Source organism: Talpa occidentalis, unplaced genomic scaffold (genome assembly GCF_014898055.3).
Source record: "Talpa occidentalis isolate TD23 unplaced genomic scaffold, MPIMG_talOcc4v2.1 talOcc4.4, whole genome shotgun sequence".
NCBI classification, from domain to species: Eukaryota; Metazoa; Chordata; class Mammalia; order Eulipotyphla; family Talpidae; genus Talpa; species Talpa occidentalis.
Genome location: NW_023604295.1, coordinates 55,637,360 through 55,656,804, shown reverse-complemented (window position 1 = coordinate 55,656,804; position 19,445 = coordinate 55,637,360). Strand labels below are relative to the sequence as shown.

The following is a 19,445-nucleotide window of genomic DNA, read 5'->3' as shown; positions in this document are numbered from 1 at the left end:
ATACTTTTCTGAGGACATCTGAACACTCTAGCCAATACATAATGACTTCCTTGCCAATCTAGCTTCATCTCAGCCTTTCATTTTCATCTTAGCTTTAGGGCTTTGATCTTATTTTGGTCAGACTGTGACACTGGGGAGAGCAGGCTGAAATGACAGCATCCTCCTTGGTTTATCTCAGTGTTATTTCCTACAGGGGAGAACAAAACTGAATGGGATATGGGCGATATTGCTAAAAAACAGTCTCTCAATCCTTAACCCAGACACACATGGCTATGCTTCTTTTCACTACCGTATTTTCACCTGAAATGTGAAGATAACGATACAAGTCCCGCGCACACTTGGAGGGTGTGGTGGTGCATATTAATGAGATAAGCTTCAAAATGTAGTGTGTATTTTTCAGGCCTGAGGTTCTTGATAAAAGTTGGGTTATAGAATTAGTGAGATAAAGGCACACATTCCAACCATGACCATTTTTCATTATACAGCACCTTGACAACTGCTCTCAGCCTCTAGCTCCAACACAATTCCTAGCAACTTCCAGACAGTGTGTATACATTTTTAATAATCTTCTTTATCTCCCTATGCACTAATCACCATGGACTGTGGGCAGTTTATTCAATCAGATGATATGCTTTCAATGTTCACCAGATTCTGATAAAGGCATTAATTTTAGAGAGCATCCTGGATTGCTGAATAGGAGTTCAGCTTTTCTCTGAATCCACTCCAAACACCTAAATGCCCCTGAGCAGTTTACTCCCAATGGATCCTCAGTTTCCTTTTCATTAAATCAGGGCAATGATTTCTGTCCCACGCATTACCATGGACAAATGGGAAAGTTGAATGAAAATAGATGTACAAGCTTGTTCAGTAGAATAAGCCCTATGAAAGACCAACATTATTGTCTATATGGCATACTTCTTCAAGTTTAGACCAATAACATGTCAAAATTTTAATGTGATATATCAAAATTATATATTCTGGTATATATACAAAATGTATAATTAGGATAGATGCAAAATATGCATCTATAGATACAAAACATAAGAATAGCAATACTTCACTGATAGCAATAACAAAGCATCTACCTTGTAGTTGGTTTATGTGGCCTATGAGATGAGTTGGTTTCTTGTTTCCTGGAAGAGCCAGGAAATATCAAAGGAACTTGATGCTAAACTCAGAGGCCTGCCAACATGTGTTCTGTTTGTGAGGACAGTCCCATGACCTTAGCATGGCCTTAAAAATACAGATTCTATTCCAAGAGCTCTAGGGACTCAGTGAGAGGACAAAAACCTGTCAATTACTTCTTTCTTGTCAGAAAGTGGATGGCTATATGGGGGCTGGGGATGCTGGCAGCCATGGGGGTAGTTGGAATCTAGCAGGCAATGAGAATTTACTCTTATCTACTTAAATACCTACTTGGCAAAATGGGAAATGCAGAAAAGTGGCTCAGGCAAGGTAATTCTTATAGTCAACTGCCATCATATTTAGTATTCAAAACTGCCACTGACAGCCTCATTTCAAGAATACAACTGGGAGTGGTGAGGCACCACGGAGACCATCAGTCTGCTTGATGTTTGTCTCAGTTGGGAATGCAGGCTTTGTGTGATGGTATCTGCTGATTTTCAGTCAAGTTCTGCAATCTGAATTTTTATCTGAAATGTTTCTCATTTTTGCATGCTGTTATGGGCGTACGTGTGTGCTTACACATATCCACAGATCATTATGAGAGACAAACTGGTGTGGTCTACTTGGGGGTCCTTTGACCCTCTGTTTGTGGAGAAGAGAGGGGGCATGATTAGAACCTTGCACTGTGGTGATGCTATCATCCTCTCCTAGAATTCAACCCAATCTCCAAGGTAGGGATAAGGGGCTTCTGGGCTGTGATGGCTTCTGGGCCTGGCAGTTGAGAAAGATCACAACTGTTTTTGATTCCCCATTTTGTTTGTCAAAGGTCACAGTCCCCTGATCACAAGGAAGTTAATGTGTGGGTACTGGAACTATGCTTTGGAAACCATGTAAGTTTCTAAGATAAACATATGAGCCATATTATAGGAAAGGTGTGTCCATAAAGTAGAACTAATGGTGACCTTCATGATCATAAGCACCAGTTATTTTTAATAAGGGGAAAAGGTAACAGGCCCATAACCATCTTTGCACTTCCAAAATGGCAGTGCTGAAATAAAACAGCTAAGCAACAAGGTGACTCTTATAAGGTGATTCAGAGGAACTGGTTTACTCCAGAACTGGAATGATAGGCACTACCAACGGATTCACTGTTTTGCTTCTTTCCACTACCTGGGATGTTCCTAATGCTACGTGACAGGTAAGAAAGTGCCTGCCAGGACACAAACTACAAGTATGAGTTTGGAGATGGTACTTGTGTTCAGGTGATTATTTCTATTTTCTCACCCATAAAAGGGGATAGCCAAAGAACACCTTTTCAATACACTGTGAAAGCTGATTTGGAAACCAGAGGCTTGCTTCTTTTCTCTTTTAACTGTGTAGAAATCAACCACACCTAATTTGATGGCACCTACTTCTATTCTGATGATGAGGCCAAAAGAATAATAAGCTAAGGTATATAACCCCTGGAAGAAGAGGGTGGGCAATGGTGCTAGGAACGGTAAGAATGAAAACAAACAGAGCACTTAATAGGTGCAGTCACATGCATTTTCCCATTTACTACAATACCACGTCCCCAGGGGGAAGCATCATTACCATCATTTTACAATGACGGAAGTTTTCTTTCTGAAAGTTTGTTCTAATTGTTCTTAGCTTCCTTCCTCTGACCAGTCCTCAAGGGTAAACTCTTCCAACCCTTGGTTCTTTTCCCAGTCTGTTTCTGAATAACTACTCACTCCAGGCTTAAAGTACAAGTTTCTGGTAGACAACCTCCATTGTGAGTCAGTCCTGCCTGCTTCCAGCAAGCCACCTGTACACAGAAATAAACAGGACTGAACTGCCAACTGTGTAATGGGCCAGAGTCACTCCAGCCCCTTCCAAAAGCCAGTGAATTCAGTACTGCCCAAGTTAGGGCTGTATATCATCTGCTTAAACCAAGAGAATAGAAATCTGACTAAAGAGAACTCTTGTGGATCAGCAGCATCTTCTGGAAATAATGCTGGGGGTACAGAAGGGGGAGATTTGCAGCTAAATGGTTTCTGAGGACCATGCAGTTTTCTGATGTTCTGGAGATTTTGGATACTGGAGGGGGTATATGACCCAGTATTCCTACCCTCTTCCTAATTCCCACCAGCCTAAGACCCTGGAAAGAAGAGATCTTACTTCCATTCTCCAAGACCTGTCATTACTGAATTTAGTATTTGGTTTCATACCAGCTCTGCTCTGGTCTCTGGCTCTCAGCCCCTGGATTGAAACTCTAGAACTGCCACCTCCTGATTCTACATTGGACAAAATTATGCAAGGAACTGGAAGCTTGGTCTGCTTTCTCATGTTTCATTTTAGTTTTGGGTTCCTCCTCCATCTCGCATTATAAGATATGTAACTTATAAGATATATAGCTCAAATAGACTGACATATTTGCAGCTGTCTATTTGGAAAGGTTCATGTGGGAGTTTTCAACTTGCTTCAAATTTAACAAGGTTCAAATCAAATATGGTCTCTCTCCTGACCCTCAGTGTGGTTCCCTCTCCATGTCCACAGTATGGAAGAGGTCAGTGGCAGTGGACATAATGTAATTGTCATCCATGACTGCAAAACATCATGTTTCTCCATTGACAGCTCTCTGGAAAGTCATGATTGGCATTTTCTCTCCTTCCCTTCTCCACCTGCCTCTGCCCTTTTGGTATGGCAAAAATTTTTGGCTTTGCCTCTGAGTGACTGGTCACATTTTTTTCTTCAAGCTGTTGCAATGACTTAATACATTAAGTTCTTTGCAAACTAACAGATGCTCAAATAAAAGTAATTAAATTAATAAATGTCATGAAACAACTTGACTGATAGATGCTTTCCTATATTATATACCTTTACATTTCTCACATTGGAGATCTTATGGTGGAATGGGCTCAAATCCTGAGTCCACTATTGTGGTTTTATTCATGTTACTTAGCTTCTCTGGATCTCAGTTTCATATATATAAAATGGAAATAATACGTCCCCTACTCAACTGCAAAATGTGTGATAATATAGATAAAATGCTTATTAATACAGTGTCTGGCAGACATGGTGATATGATTGCTATCTTTGTCACTCTGCTTATGTTAATCCCTCTTCCTGGAAAGCAGTTTCTCCCCTTTCCCATTTTGCAAAATTCTAGAAGACCTGGTTGAAATATCTTTCCCTCTCAATGATTCATAGCTCTTCCACTGTGTTCCACTGCACTCAAGTCTATTATATTTTACCATATTATGCCTGTTTGACTTGCCACTTTCCTTGTTTGACCCCTTATCCTGGATTCAACACTCCTAATTTTATTTTTGTTTTTCCCCTAGTGTCTCTCTAATATGTCTTCTCTAACACCAAATTCATCAATAACCTTCCACACCCCATAAACATTTTCTTTGCCACTAGAATGTTATTCATCCATCAAGGATGAACTTCATGAATTCTTTGATTTCCTCCAAGTTAGAATTACTTCTTCATCAAGTTTATAATTTAGAGAAATAAATGCTTTATTTCTCTATTATGAATCTTACCATTATAACATTTAAGTTATATGCACATTTATTTCCCATGAGACTGTGAGCTCTTGGAGGGAGGGATCAAGTCTTATTCATACTTGAGTAAGTACCGAATACACAGTACCTAATACTGTGTTCAAAATATTTCAGTGTTTGTACTTTACAGATATACTAAATAGTGACTCCTAAACCAATAGGTCAGAAATATTACTGAAGTTTCTACTTCTGGATTTGCAGTAGCTTCTGTTACTCTCATGGGGTTGTGAGAGGTTTCCAAGAGCCCAGTGAAAAGATAATGTTTTAAATTTTATTACAATTTCTACCTCAAACAAAATATCTAGTCATGAGCATAAATATAGGCTAACATTTATTTAATGACTAATGAAGTCCAGGAAGCAGAAGAGAAATTGGGTCATGTGCAAATGAAATAGGTCAATGAAATGAAAAATCTAACAAGTTCTAGTTGTGATTTTTAGTCTCTGTGTATTATGTAGAATCCTGATTGAAATTTATGGTTGTGGAAAGCTGGCCAGTTTCAGCATGGGTGGGTCAGGACATTTCCTGTTATCAATAGGAAGCTGCTATACAATTAAATGGATCAATGATGCAGTGAACTGAATTAGTTGTTTTTTTATAGTCAAGTAATTGAACTAGTTGTGCATTCTACATTTTCTCAGTTTTATAAGCATGATCTTTGAATCTATGGTATAGGAAGATGCTTGGGCTGCATTAGCCTATTGATTTGAGTAGCAGTAAAGAGAACTGGGTTTAGTTAGGAAGGCAGTAAAGTAAAACCAATAAAATGGTGCAGGGGATGCACATTTGACACACTGAGTGGCTTTATGGAGATTTAATGATTTTTGAGAACAATTTGCAAATCTGGTCTAATTCAATTAGTACTGTAATAACCTACCTTAAAATATGGTAGGACATTCTGTTATATATTTACTGCATTTGGTTCTGGTCTGTGGAACATTATAATGCTTATTATCAGTGGTGTGCTGGTAAACCGGCTCTCTGTTTCGTTTTCTTTTTGTTTTTTAAAGCCTTAATTGTTAGTGTTTTCCTATTTCCATGGTGTAAATACTCCCATTATGGGATGGTTTTAAGCTACCAACAGTTTAACAACTGCTCTCAACATTTCTGAATATCTAACAATCAGCTCCGAGGAGCTTGTACACCATTGCCAGTTATTGTAAGCAGTGGAGGAGAGCATGCTAAGGATTTAAAATAAGGTAATTTGGGGGTTAGAAGCATTTGAAATATCCTTGTCCTATTACCCCCTTAACTCTGCAAAGAAAAAAATTGACACTGAGGATAAGTGATGTCACAAAAATTATGCAGAAAGTTACCAGCCAACTTGGGGTTAGAATCAAGTGTCTGATTCCCCATGCATTATTCTATTCAGGCAATTCAGCCTTTACATAGGAAGAAAAATAGTTATTGGAATGGGTGGAAACCTGAGTGTATAATCTTGCTTTGGGGTATGGATGGGAAAGGATGGGCAATAGTAGCTGTAAACATGAACTTCCCACAGTACTGCTTCAAGCTGTGCTGAGAACCATTTGGGATACTGCAGTTTGTAACCATGGTTTGTAAATGGATAGACAGGCAGCTTAACTATTTTTGTGCTTTGGTTTTCTGATTTTAAGTGATTTTTTTTTAAATTGCTGTATCTCAAACTCTGACGTGCATTAAATCACCTAAGACAATTATTAAATATCACCCAGGTGCTAGTGTTAAAGATATCCCACAGGCTACCTGTTAAGAAATATTAGCTGAGATCCTCTTCAAAGACTTCTAAGAATGCTAAGATACTCTGATTATGTACAGCCAGGAAAAATTTCTAGAGTGTTAATTCCCAAAGGTTCTCAGATTAACTGCATAAAAGTCACTGTGGAGCTTTTCAAACTTTGTGAGTCCCAGTTCTACCTAAGACATCTGAAGTAAGAACTGAGGGGGATGAGAGCTGGGAAATCAGGTAATTGTTTTAAAAAGTTAACTATTTGATTGTATGGGGAATATAAAAATAAAATTTATTAAAAAAATTTACTATTTGATTCTGATGCCCAACCAGAGCTAGGAACTTTGAGATTGCTAGTTTAGAGAAGACTCTGAAGGGTAAAAAAGTGTTAAGTAGGTTTTAGCAAAGGGCCAGAGAGAAGGGGTAATATAAGAGCTGAAAGTCTATCCAATAGCTTCTGAAGTGGGAGAGAAAAGGAGCAGGTGATGGCCACAGGATACTGTCTGATGATCAACTGGTAAGTGTCCCTTGCAGCACTTAGCAGTGCAAGGACAAAGACTAGGAGATGCTGATGGTGAGTCACTGAATCACAGATTTGAACTTTGCATGTCTGTATCAAAAGCACACAATTATGGAAATCTAATGCTTGAGATGGGCTATTTAGGACACATTAAGATGAGCATGGTTCTTGTTTGCCACTCTTCTGTATTTTAAATTCTGAAAAGGCTTGTCAAAAAAAAAATATAAGCTAGTGTATCCAAAATTGTTTTTACCCTTTAAAATGCCATTCCTCATTTTTAAATATAAAGTTTTAGAATTTATGAGTTGGCTACTAGGCACATTTAATCTTTAAAAATGTAAAACTATGACAATGGCTGCTAATTGACCATAAATAGAGCAGTGCATACTGCCTCCTATAATAGCATTGTTATAATAAAGACTGCTTTAAAAAAAAACCCACCTTTTTGGCTGGCATTGAAGAATTTTAAGAGAAAAAGCATTTGGCCACTCAATTCTAGATTTTCTACAAAGTTTCTCAAATCCTTAAAGTCTACTTACTTTCAAAGAGCATGGCATGCTCACTAACCACCCATGCAGGAGGGTTATGAATCAGAGTGGCATGAGTCTCCTCACTGGTCCTGATAAAAGGCTGGAAAATAATCTCAAATTTGTATACTGATTTTCATACACTCATTTACTTAAATTTGCATTCTCAAAGCATGTTCTTCAGTGAAATGAGTCTGTGATTACATATTAGAAAAAAAATAATGAAACTGCATTTGCTGTTTGCAGATTTACAATGTAGATGGGAAGTCCTGAAGAAAATGACACTTGTTTAGCATTTCAAAAATTTACTGGGTATGGAAACTAGTTTTTGTGTGAAGCTCATGGGAAATGCTGACCCAAATAAATTAGAGGGCAGTAGAATAAAAATTCTTGAGAGTTGTCAAAAAATTGCTCCTACTCAGTCAATCCATGATTGTAAAATTATGAGTTTAAGATGTGCTCAATGAGCCATATAGTTTTTAGGGGAGGTCATATTGTTTCAACAAGTTGATTATGTATTCAATTTAGAGGAAAGCTTACTTCTATTAAAGCATATTATTTCTAAGAGCCACCATTTTTATACCTATGTGCTGAAACAATTTCAGATTTATAGAAAAAAATGAAATAAAAAGTGCATTGATTTCTGTTTTTTTTTTATAGAGGCATGTTATTTATTTATTTATTTATTTGTTTGTTTGTTTTTGTTTATACATGCACTGGGTACAGTCAGAAGCGCGGGAGCGTGAGAGAATTCACCAGAGCCATAGTGGGGGAGCAGAGTAGGCAGAAGGACCGAAGTACACTGCTGAGGGGAGCAGCAGGTGGCTGGAGAGGTCTGCGCGCCATGTGGGACCCTCCTCTGGTGGCCGGGGAGCAGCCGGGGATCGAACTGGCGCCGCAGAGACCGCGGGCAGCTTCACAACCCAGCGCTCAACCGCTGCGCCACTGGGGAGGCCCAAAAGTGCATTGATTTCTATATATCCTTCCTTCGGATTCCAAATATGTTAATAATTCACCATTTTAATATTCTCCTTTTCTCTCTGTGTGAATGCACGCTGCACGCGCACGTGCACACACACACACACACACACACATTTTTTTCTTTAATCATTTGAGAGGACATTGCAGGTGTGATGCACCTCCTCCAAGTACTTGCTAAAAGCAAGGATATTCTTTTAAATTACCACAGCACAAATATCAAAAAAATCAAATAACACTGATTTAATACTATTATCCAATTTATAGACCTTATTCAAATTTAACCTGTTGTCACCATAATGTACTTTTTATAACAAATTAATTATTTTTTCCTGGCCCATAATCCAATTTAGAGTCACTTATTACATTTAATTATACCTTGTAAGTCTCCTTTAATTTGGAACTGTTTCTCAGCCTTTCTTCTTTTTCATGATCTTATCACTTCTGAGGAATACAGCCCATTTTGCACACTACCCCTCCACTGATTTGTCTAATTTTCCTCATGATTACATTCAGGTAATGCATTTTCTGCAGGAACCATTTAAGTATGTGTCCTTTTCAGGTGATACAGGATGTCTATTTATGCCAGGACTAAAGACTAACAATGTTAACTTTTGCTTAGTGGTAACTGTCATGTTTCTCTATTGCAAACCTTCAATTTTTTCTCCTTGTGAATTATCTGATGTACTTTGGAACTATGTAGATACTCAGATTTTCACAAAACTTTCACCTACTGGATTTATCAACCATTGATGACTCCTTCCCCAAGCAGTCACTACTATGGTAGTGACCAGACAGTGATTTTTATTTATTTTTTAAAGATTTATTTATTTATACAAGAACTAGGGTACAGGTCAGAGGCATGGAAGGGTGAGAGGATTCACCAGAGACAGAGCGGGGAGCAAAACAGGCAGACCGACCAAAGACACTGTGAAGGGAGCAGCGGGTGAGACAGGAGAGGTCTGCTGCGCCATATGGGTTTCTCCCTGGCTGGCCGGGAATTGAACCCATACTGCAGAGGCTGCAGATAGCTTTACCGCATGGCATTCAACCCGCTGTGCCACCAGGGAGGCCCAGACAGTGATTTTTAAATGTTGTATTCCTTTTACATTAGCTGTTACTCTATTAATGGAAGAACTTCCTGTTTTTCTATTGCTTGTTTGCTTGATTTCTATCTGTATGAACTCATGGTTTCTTGATTAATTCAATGGATTCTATAATTCACGACTATAATTACTTATTTTGATGCTCACCAGTTTGGCTGGTGGGACAACTCAATCTGTGTCCCCTAATTCTTTTAGCACTTTCTTACTTTCTGGTAGAACAAGAAATTCAAGGCTCATATGTGTATTACCTGTCCCAGTTCTGAATTCAGTCATTTTTCTAAAAAACCTGTTTTTCTTTAATTAGAAAAGTTAGAAAGCAAGTTCTTTCTGAGTAGTAGTAGTCTCATTGGTATTGGGTCATCTCTCTTCTACATCCTCTTACAGGATAAAACTAGTAAATATACACGCTATAGGTACACATAGTTCTACATCTATAAATATTTCTATGAACCTATATGTATGAAAAAATCACGAGTTCATTACCAATGTTTCCAATTCCAGTCCAATGTGGCATTCCAAACCATTACCACAGGGGAAGATATCCATCATTTGTAAATACTATTTTGAAACTGTCAAAACCCACAGGTTTGTTGTCATTAAATTTGCCATGCTATAGAACTGGAGTTACAAGATATTCTGGGACTGCATAATGCTAGTCATCCACCCATTCACTTACTAACTCACACTCTGTGGTAGTTACTTGGCTAGGAATATGGAAATACAAAACACATTCTCCCTAAATGCAAACAGTTCCATCTACTAAAGAGAGAAGGAAAAAAAAAATGATTACAATACGGTACAGTAAGTTCTATATTATTCAGTATTTCATGGGAACGGAGAAGAGGGACACAAGCCTAACCTGAGTAAACTGTATTAATTCAGAGAAGGAAAATTAGGTTGCTTACACCATTCATTGAAAGAGTTTACATGAAATAAAGAGTGCACTTGGCTTCTGAGCAAAAGCACCTTTTATGTAGCATTCTGATTTATTGAGAAGGGTTCTTTGTGTTGATTGAATTCATCCAAAATGTGCTCAGTTTTGACAAAACCTATGCAAATAAATTTCATGAGAATCAGTGTTAGCTTGTGGGAACAAAGGTTAGGTTTTTTGCTTTTTTTTTTATGCAACTCCCAATGACCATAAAGGAAGGGGAAATTTTCATTCTTCAAACTACCTAATATTCTGTGGTGGATTTTTCTCCCTCTTCTTTATAAGTTAAACAACACCAGCTTATTTTTATGTATTGATTGCCACCCTCTTGAGTAATAGTTTGTACATACTGATTTTCTTTTATCTAAACTTAATCTTTAACTAGACAGTTTTATGGAAATAAAAAAGCACATGTGTGCATGAGTGTGTGAAAGGGTATGTCTAGAAAGTAAACATTGAGAAAAAAATTGGGAAAAGTAGTATAAAACTGACAAAAAGCTGTTATTTTTGTTGTCCTATACAACTAGCATTCTTATCAAAATTTGCCACCATAATTTATTTTCTTCTTTTTAAAAGGTAAATGTGGGTTATCCAATGGTTTGTGTTCCCCTCACCAGTTTCTCTTGGTTCTAACTCTGGGCACTTGCCATTGCTCCTTCTACAACAAAATGGTTCCTTAATAAAACTAAGATCACAGGAAAAAAATAGAACTGAGACATGCACATACCTTGTCACTATGGGAGCAGAATCAAACATGACTATTTATTTATTTATTTATTTATTTATTTATTTATTTATTAGGCAGCCTTAGGTTATAGAAGGTATATGCCCTATACAATCATTTTAATCATGAAATACTCATGATGAATAATAAATGTCTAGTGTTAATTACGACACATAAGCTTTTTCTTAATGTTTTTCAAAAATGCAATTTTAGACAACCATAAAGCTACAGAAAGCATGGGTTATATACACTGGCTTACACAAGAAAAAGGAGACACCAGGTAACAGTTTTAACATGTAATGATTAGTGAAAGCTTTTATGAAAGTAAGAATTTTAAATTACTTTATTGAATATTATCTTCAATTTGAAGGCTTTAACTATCCATAATCACCATTATACAATATGTGTATGCATTTTTGTAAGAAATAACCATTGCAACATACTTTGTGAGGCATAATTGTGTTGCAAAATTATAAATGAAATATAATTTGATATAAAAAACAACTAATCAGAAGCATGAAAAACAGCATGTTTTAATAAAAGCCTATTGCAGATTCTGGAATAATTGTTGCATGCATGTCCCTAGTCATGTTGGACTTCTCTTTCAGTTTTGATTGGAGTAATGTATGTTCCACAACACCGATTCTAATGTCCATCTGAACAGTTTCTTGCTTCAGTTTTGTTAAACTCTGTTTAATCTTTACTAAAGGAGCTGCAGAATGAAAATAATATGGAATAAAAATGTTCATTTGGAGTATCAGTGTATTATAGACTTGTATGACATTTCCCTCACTTTGTCTTAAGCCAAAAATAGGGTTAAAAATACAGCCAACAACTTACTGACATTCACACAGTTTTGCTGTGACATTTTAAACACCTGAGATTTTTAAGATGGGAAAAGATTCAGCATTTGATCTACTAAGGCTGAATGTCCTTTCTTTTCTAGGGGAAAAGTTGCTAAAGGGATGTTTAGGGATGTCTTCAATACGATTTTTACAGGCTGGTATATTTGCCTGTGGAAAAAGTAGATACAATGGATGAAAAAGGCAAGTAAGAATACCTTTGAGATACAAATAATGGGATGATTCAAACATATTGCAAAATTCCTATATATTCCATTTTGAAAGATCACTCAGTATGTACTACTATAGAATTACAGAACCCTAGAAAATCTTTCTAGGGCATAGAAGAGCCTTAGGCAGTCATGTCAAAGTAACGAGCCCTCGATGGAGAGTGATTACTGAAGGATTATTATATCTCTATTTGACCCCCACCCAGTCAGGTCTACTGGGAAGAGAAAAAACCACAAGGTCATCACATCACTGCTTTTGTGCCATTTGGGCAGACACTTAGTGCTCTTTGGTACACAAAATGGAAAAATGAAGCTCATTTGATAAAAATAGAACAAAATATCATGTTTTTTAAATTGGTATAACAAGTATACTTAAATATTTCTCATTCTATCTCTGAATTAATGCAGTTTGAATTAAATAAGAAACACTAAGTGACACTAAAAATTACAGTTTTTCCTCAGCGGACAGGGAAAACAGTATATTGATTTTCAGACATCATTTTTGTACAATGTCCTTCCCCTCAAACAAGCTTATTTTAAAACAGCAGAATCCCTATTTATTAATACCATTTTGCTAGGTAGATTTGTTGAGGAGATACTTTTGCTCATTTTGTCCATAAAACAAGTGTGTACTTACCACCATCGGTCATACTACTGCCCTTTTCTTCCATTTCTTGTTTTACCTTTTCTAATTCTTCTGTTACCTTTCATTGAAAAAACAAAAAGCTTTCCTGAGCACTGAAATTTAATAAACATTAAAAAAATTGGAATGCTGTATTAAGAAAAATTAATTTGATATAATACACACATACAGGACACAGGGATGCTAGAAGCATTCTGGACATGCCTTGAATAATAAGTTTACAGATAGAAAGCTTTTTATCTTCTGAGAATGTTCCTAATGCTAAACTTTACCAAATTACTTCCTCATTAACTTTCTCAGGTTGTAACATGATAGTATAAAAAAGATGTAAGTTGCAGTTATAGGGGATATCTATCATGTCAGTCTCTAATAATCAGTTATTCATTGAAATAGTATAAACATTGTAAAAAATTCTGGATTTAGAAAGGTTACTACGTATCTTTCTTAATATTGTAGTTTTATAAGAGAATGAGTCACCTTTCCCTTTATAGGACACTAAAAACAATGTTTATACCTTATGACTATATATTAAAACAGTCTAAGTGCTCTATCCAAACCATGAACTCCAAGAGGCACACCGTAGGGCCAGATGGGCCCCTGTGTACATCTGTACTCAACATCAGACTCAAAATTATATGATTACAGCCTCTATCATTAGCAAGACTTCAAAGTAACATTAATGTAAGTAGAAAATAACATTTTATAAAAATTAGAATTTTTGATGTGCTCTAGAATGAAGTCTCATTATAATTACCTAAATTTTATTTTTATCATAGCAGTGAGTAAAACCTTCCTTGGGATTAAAGTGCTCATCCAAGTAAAGCAAGTTAATTTTTTTTTTTTGGGCACCTGAAATGTTACAACTGGGGATAACTACCTACTCCAAAAGAACTGAATCGTTCCCTGGACTCCCTTCAATTGTTAATTTGCCTAACATAAGTTAGCATTTTACTTCTACAGAATGTTTTGTTTGCCTGAAAGCAGCACAGGATTGGAGTCTAAATATTTCCAATATTGCATTTTTAACATCTTTAAAGTAAGTAACTCCTCAAATAATCTGCATAAATGAAGTTCAGGTTTGTAATGTAGAAAATTTTGTGACAATTAACTGAATTGTAACCAAAGATAACCCTGGATTTTAATCTCACATTAGGTACCTGTCTTGTGATAAGTGTTCTGTTTTTTTCCCCTCTAGGCTCTTCAGTGAAAAGTGGGAATATAGGGGGCCTCCCTGGTGGCGCAAGGGGTTAAGCACCGCACTACGAAGCTACCTGCAGTCACTGCAGCAAGAGTTGGATCCACGACCAGGGAGCAACCCACATGGCGCAGCAGACCTCTCCTGACTCGCACGCTGCTCCCCACAGCAGTGTACTTTGGTCAATCTACCTGTTCTGTTCCCCACTCTGTCTCTGGTGAATCCTCTCACCCCCTGCATCTCTGGCCAGCTGCCTCTCACCCCCTGCATCTCTGGCCTGCATACCCCAGCTCTTGTATGCATAAATAAATAAATCTTTAAAAAAATGGGAATATATATTAGATCTTACCTCTCTTGCAATGAAAATAAATACAATAAAATAGGTTAATATTCCAGAATTCTCAGAAGGAAAGGGTTATAGACACTCCCAATTTGTGAAGAGAGCAATAAATACACAGGATCCCACACAAATTATCAAAAAATTAAACAACTAAAAACTAACAACAAAATCAAATATTGCATCATGCACACTAATATTAAAATTTCTTACAGACATTTAAGTCGGTGCTTTAACTACTCTTCTATATATTATAATTATAATGTTAATTGAAGATTAAGGAAGGTTAAATATGCAATGTTATCATTGGTCCTATGTTAATTTAATAACTTCAGGAATTTTGTGAAAATAAGTAGTGTATGAATAATTGATTCATTGATGAGAAAATTAAGGATTTTCTCCTAAGAAAAGGAATAAAACTACAGGAAGTAATAATGAAATAAACAACTAATAGCCTCAGCTGTATGAAACCATTCTCAGCTCTCAACAGCCTGGCCTAGCTGACAGGTGAGAAGCTGCAAGAGCACACTGCATGTACCTCAGACAGAAGTCTGGTCCTTTCCGTTACTCCACCATTGCCCTGCTGATATCGCTCCTTTGCCTAAGGAAGGAAACATTTTGTTTAACGACAAATTCAAAACAGAAGCAGATTACTTAAATATGACCTCTTTGTGTTTGTAATTTCTGCATATCATTTTATGACAACCTCCCTTCTCATTTGTGAATACATTTATGAAAGTGACATTTAACGGTAGCTATTTTATGTCCTTAATAGGCACTGTGTATTTAAAGCACTATAAAACGATGAACTACCTTAACCTTTAAATACTGGCTGTGCAACTCCCATGGGCATGGCTCATAATACAACTATCCACATCCATTCCTAAACAGTTTAGGAGACCGCTCTTGATCGATCTAATTTACAAGCTACGCAGAAAAAGCAGTTCTATAAAAAAATCAATCACACTAAGGTATGAGGATCAGTAATTAATTAATAAGAATTAATAAATGGTATAATAATATGGGATATGTTTTGGGGAACTAATCTAACAATCGATTATTTAACACCAACTGTCTGACTGATACCAGTGGCTTTTAATCAGAGACTTCTACAGCATTTTAAAAGTAAAAATATCCATGAATAGATGTGTAGATGAGGGACCAATCATTTAACAAATAACAAAATACAAAAGATTACTTTCTGTTAGGTCTTTGAGAATGCCTGAAAGTACAGAAATACCTCAAGTTTATTTCCATTCTTTCTCCTTCTTCTAACCTTGTCAGCTAAAAGAAAAGAAAATATGCCTTCAACTGACACTTGCAAGTATTCTTACTAGTCTTCTTCAACCTGAGGAAAGCAAGGTCATAAATCCCAAGGGAAAACCTTCAGATCCATGCTGCCGGGACAAAGAACTGCTGCTTTCAAAGGCTGAAGATTGTATTTTATTTTTTTAGTTAGAATTCAGAAACTTTGCAAGGATTAAAAAATTTGCTCATGAAATTAATTAAACTGCTTGTCTTTGAACGTGTCTTGCTTTCATATTCCTTATTATGTGGTTGTAAGCCATTATGGCAAAGGATGTCTCTTTCCTCTGACACATGTAAATGCATACTATTCTTCTTCCTCCCACTCCTTTGGTAAATTAACAGCAGACTTAGAAACAAAAGCAGGTATCCTGACATTCTGTTCCTGTTCTAAGCCATGCTCCCCAACAATGCATGCCTTCATTTATTTAAATCAAATGAAGAAATGCATTTAAATGTCTAGGAGATAATTTTGACCTACTAGAAGCCAACTTGGCTCATTATTGCCTCACTTGGCTTCCAAAAGTGGGCAGAGAATCAAGGTGTTGTTATTTGTGAAAAACATTAGGGATTGTGTCAAGTTTAGGGATTAGGGTCATTAATTGGAATAAATGTCTAGATACTGTTCTTAAATTACCTCACTTAGCTGGGCTTGAGCTGCACGATATTCTTGAACCAGGTGCTCGAGTTGATTGTTGATGTACTTTTCTCGGCTGCCAATCTTTTCCAGAGTCCGACTGATTTCATTGTGGAGTTTGTCCAAAAATCCCTAGGAATTCCATGGGGTTTTAGTAGATAAAATAATTTATAAATATATTTTTCAAAAATAGTTTAAAATGGGTTAAATCTCCCTCAATGTATCCCATAAATTCTCAACTACTTGTGAAAAATAAGACAGTTTGAAATTTTTAATAGCAAAAGAATTCTGAAATGAGAAATATTTTATTCACACTTTGCAGAATGTTAAAATAAAAAAAACACCTGGTAGTGTTAGTTAATTCGTTTCTCTTTATGCTTATCTAAAATGTATAACAGGGCCTCCCTGGTGGTGCAGGCGGTTGAGCACAGTGCTGTGAAGCTGTCCGCAGCCTCCCGGTTTGATCCCCAGTGGCCTCAGAGCAACCCATATAGCCCAGCAGACCTCTCCTGTCTTGCCCACTGCTCCCCTCAGCAGTGTATTTCAGTCAGTCTGCCTGTTCTGTGCCCCAGTCTGTTTCTGGTGAATCCTCTCACCCTCCCGCACATCTGGCCTGTACCCTGGTTCTTGTATAAATAAAATTTATCTTTTAAAAAAATAAAATAAAATGTATAAGAGTGGAATGTGCTTTATACAGTGCACAATCAAAGTAGGTAAGAGAGTAACAAGACACAATTCAAAGATGACTGGAATATTCCACTTGGAATATTCCATAAGTCTCACTTCAGCTTTGCTTCTTTGTGGCAGCTCTAAATGTTCCTATTTGTGGCAGGGCAGGAAGCTGGGGAAGATGTAGGTTGTAGGCATTGCTGGCCTGGTGCTCTGTTATCCCCTGGGATTAGAGAGGAAAGAATGATGAAATATTTCTTTCTAAGATACATATGTACTACATACATATGCAATCTAAAGATACATATTGTATTACTTTCATAAAAAGTTATGTTTCTTTAGTTGGTTTAAGTGTTTGGGTTGTTAAAATGTAATATGGTACCTTAAATAAGAAAACTCTTCAACAGCAAGCTTTGTGTCTTTTTTGTTTCATGTTTCCCCATAGTAGATGTTTAGCAGAAGGTAAAGGTATTGATTCATATGAAGTAATTCACATACCTTGGTCTCCTTTAAAGCAGATTCAATTCCACTTTTGTGCTGGTGCATTTGGTCAACATGGATTCTCCAATCCTACAGACATAAGAACATAGGAACAAGTACAAAATAATATATATGTCCTTCTTTTCTTTACTTTTTTTGAAGTTGCATCCTTTATTTGAATTACTCTGGTTGTTAACCTATATAGAGTCCTATATATAGTTTGCAATCAAATTATAAAGAATTATGTATAGAACACTTCAGGATAAAAGGTTCTAAATAAATGTAAATTATTTTATGTGTTCACAGAATAATGTCTGACAATTTGAATATAAATTATTCTCTGCACTGCTGGTGGTTAATATTTATGACTACCCATCAAAATGAAAAAAATATTCTAATTACTAGAAAAGAAATACTTGTTTAAGCAGTAACAATTATGTTTGCTAAAAGCAACTCTGGAATCAAATATCATATATCAAACAGTAGTTTGTCCCTTGGAGAGCAAGAGAGGGCCTCTTCTTCAGTAAGATCTTAGAGTCTCTTTCTTAAGGAGGCCTATAATCCATATTAGAATTAATATATTTTAAGATATTGTGTACCATTATAGAATGGCATGAATTAGTGTGCATATTTAAAATCTACTCCAACATTTTAACTTCCTATATCTTCAAAAGTTTTTGGTTTACATTACTAAAAGTAATAATTTTAAGGCTTGACAATATCTATCATAAGAGGAAAAAATATCACTGCAAGATGAAGTAAGTGATGGAACCCAGATAATTCTCAATCACACATATTTGTTTGTATACCTTCCCTACCTTGCTATCTTTAGTATTTTGTAAAGAGAAAAATATTTTATGAATAGTCCCATTCTACTGCTTTCTTACCTTTGGAGCACTTGCCTGCTCTAGTAACTAGAGAGTAAAAAATTCTTGGGTACCTCACACATATTAATCATAAAAATTATAATATATTAACGTTGCAAGGAACTTTAAAAAACATCTATTCTCGGGGCCTCCCCGGTGGCGAAGCGGTTGAGCGCTGGGTTGCGAAGCTGCCCGCGGCCTCTGCGACGCTGGTTCGATCCCCGGCTGCTCCCGGCCACCGGAGGAGGGTCCCGCATGGCGCGCAGACCTCTCCTGCCGCCCGCTGCTCCCCTCAGCAGTGTACTTCAGTCCTTCTGCCTGCTCTGCTCCCCGCTCAGGCTCTGGTGAATTCTCTCACCCTCCCGCGCTTCTGACTGTACCCAGTGCATGTATAAACAAAACAAACAAACAAACAAACAAATAAATAAATAACATGCCTCTCTCTCTCTCTATATATATATATAAAAAAAACATCTATTCTCACTTTATCATTTCTCACACAAGCAGAAACCCAGTAACAGAAAGGGGCACATCTAAGGTCACACAGTATACCTGGGTCAAAAACCCAATGTACTAATTCCCACACAATACATTTGGCAGTCTAGAGTTATAAAAGTTGTAATTGGCTACTTGATACCAGTGAAGGTGGTGGAGCAGAAAACAAACCAGCACTTCCCTTCATGCTTAAGCATTTACTGTCTCGCGAGCAAAAAGTGTCTTGGAATATGAGAGTTGGAAAGAAACTTAAAGATCATCTACTTATCCATTTAGCAGTCATGTAGTTCAACGTTTTCATTTTACAGTTGAGGGGACTGCTCATCACCCGTGACTATGACAAGACAGATTTGGCAGGCAAACAGGTCCATCCAACTCAGCCAGTGCTGGAATAGGAAGGAGAAGCAACTAGCTGGCCTCCTGCATCTGGACCAAATATGGTTAAGCCTCAAAATGGAAACCTGTTTTAAGCCCAAGCAAATACATTTGTGAAAGAAAAGGAACCCTACAAGCATCGTTATATTGATTTTTTTTAAGTATTCATCCTGTTTGATTTCAAAAAGAATTTCAGAGGCA

At 36.8% G+C, this 19,445-nt stretch overlaps 1 protein-coding gene across 4 annotated transcripts in view; it reads right to left on the bottom strand.

Annotated features, from left to right (window-relative positions):
* IFT57 (intraflagellar transport 57) overlaps positions 1-19,445 on the bottom strand; it is a 74,193-nt gene that overhangs the window by 9,633 nt on the left and 45,115 nt on the right. The window contains exons 7-11 of one of the 4 annotated variants that reach the window (XM_037525601.2): positions 17,527-17,598; positions 16,360-16,491; positions 14,956-15,018; positions 12,880-12,946; positions 10,469-10,564 (exon numbers count right to left, since the gene is read on the bottom strand). In XM_037525601.2, the coding sequence (XP_037381498.1) occupies positions 10,485-10,564; positions 12,880-12,946; positions 14,956-15,018; positions 16,360-16,491; positions 17,527-17,598 (414 nt within the window). In that variant the 3' untranslated portion in view covers positions 10,469-10,484. Of the gene's footprint in view, positions 1-10,468; positions 10,565-11,489; positions 11,883-12,879; positions 12,947-14,955; positions 15,019-15,657; positions 15,702-16,359; positions 16,492-17,526; positions 17,599-19,445 lie in introns of those variants that run through there. The other 3 variants (XM_037525600.2, XM_054700625.1, XM_037525602.2) reach the window with 3 other exon arrangements.